The sequence below is a fragment of the Gracilinanus agilis genome, chromosome 1, assembly GCF_016433145.1.
Source record: "Gracilinanus agilis isolate LMUSP501 chromosome 1, AgileGrace, whole genome shotgun sequence".
In the NCBI taxonomy this organism is placed as follows: Eukaryota; Metazoa; Chordata; class Mammalia; order Didelphimorphia; family Didelphidae; genus Gracilinanus; species Gracilinanus agilis.
Genome location: NC_058130.1, coordinates 788,800,316 through 788,810,229, shown reverse-complemented (window position 1 = coordinate 788,810,229; position 9,914 = coordinate 788,800,316). Strand labels below are relative to the sequence as shown.

Genomic DNA, 9,914 nt, shown 5'->3' with positions numbered 1-9,914 from the left:
TAAAGCCATTTTTTGACACTCCTGGGACTCTCTGATTGGACAGACTTCATCTCAGGGTTTGGGGCTTAGCTTCGTCTTTCAGACTCCACCAATCAAGCCAGGTCTTTAGCCCCTTCAGGGGTAACCCAGTAGCCATCAGGTGCTCAAAGAGTGGGACTTATACCAACCAAATATGGGTCTTCAGATGGAATAAGAGGGATATAATTTATATTCAATTCATGTAGAATTGAGATTTATTACTTTCAAAGAAGTTCAATTCTTAAAACTTAGAATGATTAACTTTTAACATAGATGCTCATTATTTGGAAACAGGCAAAATAAAGAAATTGTCAATGGAGAAATCAAAGCATTTCTCTCTGTCATATATTTTAGTTTCTGATTATTTTAATACATCATTTTTTCTCACTCCCTTTTCATTGAGGCCAACATTCAAGGTGGGAGAGAGAAAAAATAATACTTAGAAATGTATATAGATATATTTTAACAATAGTAAAAGTTTTATTACTCAAAATTTTGTCTCCCTTCCAGCTGATCAGATTGAGGGAGAGATAGCTTGAAAATGTTTGCCAATATGAATTGAAAGAGATAGTAAAAATAAATAGACTGGAAAATAAAGCACAAATTCCTAAGTAAGGATTTCTTTTGAAAAAAAATTACTAGAATCTGGGAGAAAATTTCTTAAGAGTAGTCAGTCCCTCTGATTCCATTATTTGATAATATGTAATGTAACTAATTAGCTAGCTTTTCAGAAAACTTTGTATATATTTTCACTCTCTGAATTTTAATCTTTCTACTATCAGGCTGAACATGAAACCTACCCTGCTACTATGCTTATAGCAATTTCCTGAGTGAGCTGTCAAGTGTAATAGAACCAAGCTGACTTCCTCTTTTTCTTTCTAACAAATTGACAGCCTGTATAAGTAACCTCAAAGTTTCTCATGCATATAAATGGAACAGAGAAAACAGCAAGTTCAGTATCTAAAGATACAGGTGTCTGTGAGTTTCAATATGAACCACAGACTTTGTATGAGCTTATATAACCAATGTAGATTGCTCTTAGCAATCAAATGAGTAATTTTTAAAGCTTCTTTCTGGGTAGCATAATTGATGCCAGTTTAAAAATGGAAAAGCCAGACAATGACAAAACTGAAATGAAAACAGAACACAAGTAAAATTATTCCTCTCCACTGAAAAGTGAGTCCTTGTCAGAGTAGAATTTACTCAGCCTTTCACTTAACCCCCCCCCCCCAAAGGATCCTGAGTTTTTAGTTGCTCTCTTAGAGATGAGAGTAGCCTTCCTCCAGGGAAAATCATCCTCTGTTATGAGGAATATATTATTTTATGTCACTCCTGGCATTGTAGAGATTCTGAGAAGATTTTTCCTTTCATTTGGCATCTTGATCTCATAGGATTTTAACTTTCAATAGAATGTCTTCCTAAGCATTTTCCCAGACCTGTTTGCCTTCTATTTATGAAGTGCTTTGACAGGTGGTCACATATTTAATGTGATTAAATTTCTGTCATACCTAAGAATTGCATATCTGGTCTAGTAGTGACTACAGTTTTCAGGGACATAGTAGCCAAAAGGCTCTGGCTGAACTCTGATCTGTGCTGACCATGGGATTCTCTGATTTGGGCCTTACTGAAGAAACCTGAGGGGGCACCAAATGTACCATTGAAGGAACCTGCAGATGGAGAAGTAGATAGTGTTAACCATGGGTAGGATGACACCTTTGTTTATCTCCAGTAGGTAGCTCAGAACCCAGCACATAGTATGTTCTTAGTCAATGCTTACTGAGTGACTAATGGATCCCCAAAAAAGCTAATCATTTATGAGTTTAATAAAGTTCTTGGGAGAAGGATGAATGAAGAAAAATATTTAAGGTTTACTTGACCAGAGAATGAGCTCAAGAAGGGAAAGCATAAAGGGCTTCTCTGCCCAGTGTAGGGGTGCTCAGGGCCAGGGCAGTAAGTGAAGAAGGACCCTCCGTGATAATTAAATTAATTCTACAGAAAGGTGAGGGCACCTTCCAATTCTGGGAGGTCCTAAACCAGTGTGCTAGAGTGAGTAACCAATCAAAATTGAGGCACCGCCCCCTACGCTTTCTATGAGAAAACATCTATTGTGATTGGACATGTGAATTAGGAGGGAGAAGCAGGAAGTGACGCATAAGTGACCCTTCAAAAGGAGAGGATCCTCAGTCAGCTGGGATTTTGGGTGGAAGAGAGCATCGGGTGAAGACCTCTTCTGGTTCATGGAATAGTGTTGGAATGCTGAGACTCTGGTGGGACCTCTGACTGTTTACCTTTGAATTGTCATGTGGATAAGTTAGACCGACTCTCTTTCTCTTCCCTTGGTGTTTCTGGAGGCTCTAGCCTTAAGGAGGTCTCTTATTGGAAGAGGCCTTGTGGCTAGAAGCCTTGTTTAATTAATCTCTGTGCCCCTCTTCTAGGCCTCTGGTCTGGGCCAGAGTTTCTCTCTCTCAATCTCCCTACCTTCAACCTTCCTAATTGTAAATAAATAAACTCCCATAAAAGTCAATTTTGACTTGAGATTATTCCTTAATTGGGGAAATTTCCCCTGGCGACCACCTTTTAACATATTGAACCCGTAAAACCCTTTTTTCCCCTTTACACCTCTCCACTCCCTCCTTCAGGACACACAAAAATCACACCAATCTAGCAGAGCCAGGAAGAACCTATCGATATGTACAGGGATGGCTTCCCCAAGCTTGACCCAGGAACCATCACCTTCCCCTAAAAGAGGATTCCCTAGGTCCTTCTCTCCCAAGTGCTCACAGCTAGACTGCAAACTTTACATATAGATTTGGGTAACACCTTTTCCCTAGATGTCTTCCAATCCTTTAGCTACATACTCAAGTTCCCAACTCCACAACCACTCTCCTTTCTCAGAAGACCAGTATGGCTCCTGCTTGGCTCAGAAGATTGAGATGGGAAGAGAAGGAAAAGAAAATAAGAATTTATGTAGTACCTACCATGTGCCAGGCACTTTGCTAGATGCTTTTGACCACTATTGTCTCATTTGATCCCCCCAAATTCTGAGAGATAGGCTCTATTATTTGTCCCATTTTACCTTATAGTTGAAGAAACAGATAAAGGGAAGGATGGGGAGAACAACTTGCCCTGAGTCACAGAGCTAATAAATGCCTGAAACTGCTTCCAGGCCACTCACTCTAAACACTTGACCACTAGCTGTTCCAAGAGTATCCAATCATTTTTGTAACCAAAAAAGATAAGAGTCTTCAGTTAGTGAATGAGTCTGGGGATATAAGAGAATTAATTCTGAGGTCCTAGAAGTCTGGGATATGGGCAAGGAACAGCCTGATCCAGGTCTTGGCCTGGGCACAGAAGTTTCATCCACAAACCTTCAAAGCTGGGGAAAGGCCAAAATGGGCTTCATGGGGGCAACAGAACTGAGGGAAAAAGAGGGGAGTACCTGGCAGGAGAGAGCAAATGAAGGATTAGACATGGACAAGGGGAAGTAGAGGGAGAAGATCAGACAGAGAATGGGACACTCAGACAAAAGGGCAGTGAGAGAAGAGGACAGAGAGGAAACTGAGGGAAAAAGTCATTTCTGGCTCTCTCCTTACCAGGCACCTGTCTAGAAGGAAGGACACCATTGAGCAGGACCTGGCAAGAGTTTTGTCCCATTTCTCCATTGTTCTGTGTCACTATGAGCAGTAGTATCACTATGCCACAGTTGACAGTAATAATTGGTCTCATCCTCGGCCTGGAGCCCAGAGATGCACAGCATGGCTGTGGTTCCTGAGTGGGAGTCAGAGAATGGGTCAGGGATTCCCAAGGGTCTTTTGACATTCTCTCACCAGCACAGGGACAGTGATAGATTTCTCCTGATACCAGTATATGCTTCTTCCACCAATTCCTTCCCTGTTACAAGATATAGTGGCTGTCTCTGAAGGTAGCTGAAGCAGTCCAAAAGACACCACAGGACCTGCAGGGAAGGGAAGAAGCTCTTGGTTAGAAGTAGAGGTCTCTCCCCCAGTCAGATACTGGCTCCCTCAAGCAGCTTCAGGACAAGCTCAGGGCAGGATGAGGGCCAGCCTGTGCCATTAAAGGGTCTCACCTATATAAATAGTGAGGAATGGGAACAGTGCAGAGGGATCCAAGCCATTGTAAAAATTCCTCCTAGAACTTGATAGCTGGGTTGTGAGGATCTACAGTTGGGCTAGGCTTCTTCTGGGCTCTTATCCATAGGTCAGGCCTGATAGGAAGATCATAGGCAAATCTGCTCCTGCTCTGGAGGGACCCCTAACTAACCCTGTGGATTCCTAGGGCAGTGATGGTGAACCTTTTAGAGATCTTGGAGACTGACTACCCAAACTGCAACCTTCCTGCTGCAGGAGAGCCCCCCTGCCTTACCCCAAATGGGGAGGGAGGAAGCACTCCCATCTGGCTGCTGAGCAGAGGAGGAATGACTCATTTGCCTTGGGTCACACTTGAGGCAGTGCCTTACATTTTCTCCTTAATCCCTTGGGGTCATCTGTCTTGGGTCTTCCATCTGAAATAATGTCCCACCCCCACCTCTCTCTCTCTCTCAATAAAGCATTATATTTTAAATCAGTGATGGGCAAACTATTCCCCATGGGTCAGATCAAGACCTTAGTTTATCACTGCCTTAAGCAATTCCTTAATCACTATGCCTCCATATCCAGATGTAGTGATTAGGGAATTGCTTAGGGCAGTGATGGGCAAACTAAGACCTGTATCTGGCCCATGGGGAATAGTTTGCACATCACTGTTTTAAATGATTGACATCCATGGTTATTTTTTTAAATATGTGGTAAAAGAGGATGAACTTTGAAATTTCCAAGGTCCCCTCGATTTTCACCCCACAGAGCCTCATCTCAGCCCAGGGCTCAATCAACTTGTTCAGACTGGAGAATGAGACTCATGCTGTCATACACATGACCTCTGGTCTCCCTCTGGCTCTGTTGGTCTGGGGTCGGGGTAAGGGTGGGAAGAGGGTCACACAATGAGTTGAGAAAACCTACTTTTATTTTTTTCTATTGCATCCCAGAGAATGGCTTGAAAGTTTCCAGTCTTTGGGGGGGGCAGTTGGGTGGCAGTTGGGTGGCTCAGTGGATTGAGAGCCAGACCTAGAGACTGGAAGTCCTAGGTTCAAATCTGGCCTTAGACGCTTCCTAGCTGTGTGACCCTGGGTAAGTCACTTGACCCCTTAATTCAGGCAGGCTGTCAACAGGGAAATCCCCTTCCCCCTTCCTGCCCTTGTGATTCCCAAGGCAAAGACCATTATCCTTGGATGTCCTTTAAGTTGAGATAGATAAAAGAGATACATCTCTTTTATCACAAGGACACACTTTGATATCCTAAGCCCTGAGGGTCTCAGACAGACCCCCACCCACTGAATGCCTGAGTGCAAGGAATCATGTCCACACTACTGGAAAGAATATAAAAAGCTCAGAACTGAGGGACTGGGGGAGCAGCTTCCCATGACTGTTCCACTCATGTTGTCTTGCTGGCCATTAATCCTAACTTACTAATAAATCTTTATTTTTACTTTTAAGCTAAGTTTGGTGTCCTCTCATTCCTTAGAAAGGTTTCCTTCCTGAACCCAGGTGTTCACCATTTGCACCCCTATAACACAGTCAGTGACACCAGCATTGACAAAGTTCTTTACAACTCAAAAGATTCCCTACATCCCTCTCACTCATAGTTTCATAGATGCATTGCAACCCTTAACTATTAGTCTGAGTGATTCCCTATCACCCTCCCCAGTGACATACTTCCTGTTCATCCCCTCCATTCTCAAACACCCAACTCCATCCCTAACCTTTTTCTAAAAAAACAAAACACAAACCACTGGGTCTCTTAGTCATTGCAAAGATAAAAAGCCTTTCAGTGATTTTTTTATCAACACAAAAAGGAAGCCTTTTTAAGTTGTGGGTGAGGCTGAGGCTGGGGTAGAGTACATCCCAAGATCCAAATGGGTCTGGCCTGGGCCAGAGATCCATCTGAAGTGGCCAAAGCAGGAGAAAGGCTATAATGGGCTTTCAGAGGGTAGCAGATACCAGGGAATGAGGGGGGAAGCAGGTGAAGAACTTGGCTTGGGAAAGGAGTCTTGGAAAAAGAGCATCAGAGAGGAAGGTGGGACCACCCAGACCAAAGAGCAGAGAGGATATGTCCCTTCAGACATCTCATGTCCTGCCTGACTACATTCATTCTGAACTTCCTTAGCTCCTTCACCTTGCCAATCCCCACCCTCACCCCAACTTTTCAGTACTTTCTCCAAACCATTTTAAGTTTTATTTTCATTTTTGACTTTAAGTCATTCATAGAAACCCCAAATTTACCTTTTTCCCATAGGAACTTGCCTTCAAGGAACTCCCAGACTTAACAATAAGCCATCAAGCACCCATTAAATATCCATTAAGCACCCTGGAATAGGCATGATGAAGCTTAAGTACCTTTTCTCCTATTGTATCTGGGCTTCTCTCTGGAAGTCCAGCCACTGGCTGAAATCCTCCTCCCCTTGTCTCCATGTAAGCCTTCCCCTTCCTTTCCTTAATTCCCCAAAATGTATTAGGGACCCCAAGTTGTTCAGTTCTTTGGAATTTCCCTGATGAACACTCCTATTCTAGTGAATTTTCCCAGAGACATTGTTCCTAGAGTCTCAGACCCTAGATCAGTGTGACAGTATTGGTTTATGTGCTCATGACGGATTGTGGTGGTCATAAGAACTATCTCCTTTGTCTTGATTAAAGACTTTAGTGGTTCTGTGTTTTTCTGGTTTGACCTTCTCCCCCCATTCAATTAAAAGCTCCTGAGGGCAGGACCTGACTTCTCTCCCTCCTCTCCACCCCAGTTAGATTCTCAGCAATTAGCTTATTTTCTAACATAGCCCTAGTGTTATAGGGGTGCAAATGGAGAACCCCTAGGTTCATGAAGGAAACCTCTCAAGAATGAGAGGACTCCAAACTTAGCTTAAAAGTAAAAAGAAAGATTTATTAGCAAGATAGGATTAATGGCCAGCAAGACAGCATGAGTGGAACAACCCTGGGGGGGTTGCCCACCAAAACAAAGCACAGCATGGGGGCAGCTGGGTAGCTTAGTGGATTGAGAGCCAGACCTAGAGATCACAGGTCCTAGGTTCAAATCCGGCCTCAGACACTTCCCAGCTGTGTGACCCTGGGCAAGTCACTTGACCTCCATTGCCTACCCTTACACTCTTCCACCGATAAGTCAATACACAGAAATTAAGGGTTTAAAATTAAAACAAAACAAAACAAACAAAAAAAACAACAAAGCACAGCAGCATGAGTGGAGCAACTATCAGGGGTTGCTCCCCAAGTGCCCCAGTTCAAGGATTTTTATATTCTTTACAGTAGTATGAATGGGACTTCTAGCACTCAGGCATTTGGTGGGTGGGTTGAGGTCTTGCCTGAGATCCTCAGGGCTTAGGCTATCAAGACTTGGCCTGGAGGTTTATCTCTTTTGTTTATCTCAACCTAAAGGATATCCCAGGATTATTGTCTTTGCCTTGGGAGTCACAAGGGCAGGAAGGGGGAAGGGATTTTCCCTGTTCACAGCCTGCCTGAGTTAAGGGGTACAGGGTCCCTGCCATCTCTGCACAATGCCCATGTCACTAGCACATAGCATTAATTAATAAATGTTAATCAATATTTGATAATGGCTCTGCTCATGACTATGAAAGGAGTTGGGGAATAAGAGAGGCCTGAAAGAGAAGTTGTTTTTGCCTCTGTCATCACTAGCCACTTCTCTAGAAGGAAGGGCATCATGAGAGCAGAGCCTGGTGGGGGGTTTTTGTCTCACTTCCCCATCAGTCTGTATCACTGTGTACTTTAATATCATTATTCCATGCCATACAGTAGTAATCGGCCTCATCCTCTGTCTGGAGCCTGGAGATGCTTAGTGTGGCTGTGTTCCCTGAGTTGGAGCCAGAGAAACGGTCAGGGATCCCTGAGGGCCAATTGCTGTTCTTATAAATAACTGGTACTGGGGCTTGGCCAGGTTTCTGCTGGTACCAGGATACATATTTGTTACCAATTCCATCCCCATTACAGGACAGGCTGGCTGGTTGTCCCAGAGACTTGGACACTGAGGAGGGCTGAGTGAGCACATAGGAAGCTATAGAACCTGGAAGTAGAGGAAAGAAGAGATCTGTCAGAGGCAAGTAGTATCCATTCCAACAGGAGATACTAACCCTACATAAGCTACCAGAGTCAACTTGGGGTCTAGACAAGGGGTAGCCTATAGGCTCTGGGCCCAGGGAAGAGACACCAGGAAGACTCACCTATGCAGAGAGTAATGAGGTGGAACAGAAGCAGTGTCCAGGCCATGGTGGAGGGTCCTCCAAGAATTCTGTGTACTGAAGCCCCCAGTTTATGCAAGACTCCGCCAGCATTCTCTTATATCCTCTCTGGACTCTGCAGAGAGGAGGTACTCCTCATGCAAATCTTTTCCTGCTGTAGGGTGCTGCTGGTGGGGCCTCACATAAGACCTACCTGCTGCCATAACCTGGAAGATGTAGCAAAAGGATGTCCTTGTTCACAGAGAAGTTGACCTATCTAGCTCCTGAGGTCATTTCCAACTTCGAGACTCTGACATTATGGAACTGAGACTCATACCTATGTGTCCTGGGAGATCCAAGGATTTCTCACAGTAAGCCCCAAGGGAAAGCCTCAAGGGAACATGAGCAGAGCCTCTACTCAAGGAGACCCCAGGGTTCATGATGTTCAAGCATCTCAGGAGGTTGTGGGGAAGAAGGCCAGGCAACTTCTTTCCAGGCAACATCTTTCCATCAAATGATTGGATTGGACCTGGTGATCATTAAGATTCATTCTAGCCTGAAATAGTCCATTTCTAGCCACAAGGGATCCTTATCCACTTAAGAACCTAAGCAAATGCACCAGACACAGCTGAAGAGTTTCAGGGCACCAAAGGAAGGAGATTTGCATTTTGTGGACTTTCAAAGGCAGTCAAGGGAGACTTTCCATCACAAATGATGGGTTTTCTTGGGGTACTTTATCAACTGATAATTCTAATTGCTGCTGCTTGGGGGCAGAAATGGAATAAATGAAAGTTGAAGCCAGATCCCCAGGACCAAAACATCAGAGGATCTGGATCCTTTATCTGGTTATCACCAAGTCTAGGACCCAAACTTCTAACATGCCCTAAAATAATCCAAAACTCTCTCTCCACATGTCTCTAGGTCTTATGATTCCTATGCATATTCTTGTGACCAGGGCCCCTGAGCCATAGTCAGCTCAGTACTTTTTAAGTTTATCATGCCTACCGCAACCTCATCTTCCTCCTTTCCCAATCTGCACCTTATTTTTTAAAAGACTTTAATGTTAGAAGCCTTCTTTCCTCAACTTCCCTTCCCCTGTTTTACTTGTCCCACTAATGCTTTCCCAAACCCAAATCTGAGTTACTCTCATTCTCTTATTCCTCTCCTCATCTGCAACTGAATGAAGTTGGAGGAATTCCCATGACCATGCTGACTGGTATCTCATGGTTATGTTGTGGGAAGCTGGAGATGAACCCTTGGTCTGGGGAGGGTGCCCTTTCAAGAATGACAGACTCTGGTGGAAACCTTTTAAAGATAGAGAAATTTATTTAGGTTGAATGGGTGGGAGACAGTGTGTAGGACCAACTTCTTCCCCTAACAGAAAAGCTCCGGATTTTGGATTTTTATATCTTGAAGGGATGGAGTCTAAGTGACTTGGAGAGGAAAGGTGGGGAGGGAGATGAACAATGAAAACAAAGCAGAGGGAGGAGGGCAATCAAGGAAGGCAGTCTAGTAGTATCAAATTAATCTGGTACTAAGAAAAAGAAATGTAGATTAATGGAATAGAACAGACACCCAATAGAAAACAGTAAACTATTATAGT

The 9,914-nt window shown here is 43.8% G+C and overlaps 1 gene segment (V, D, J or C); it reads right to left on the bottom strand.

Moving 5' to 3' along the window:
* Window positions 1-7,840: 7,840 nt before the first annotated feature.
* Window positions 7,841-8,360, bottom strand: LOC123230486. The segment is given in 2 exon segments: window positions 7,841-8,157; window positions 8,315-8,360. Coding segments are annotated over 2 exon segments (363 nt in total).
* Window positions 8,361-9,914: the final 1,554 nt, after the last annotated feature.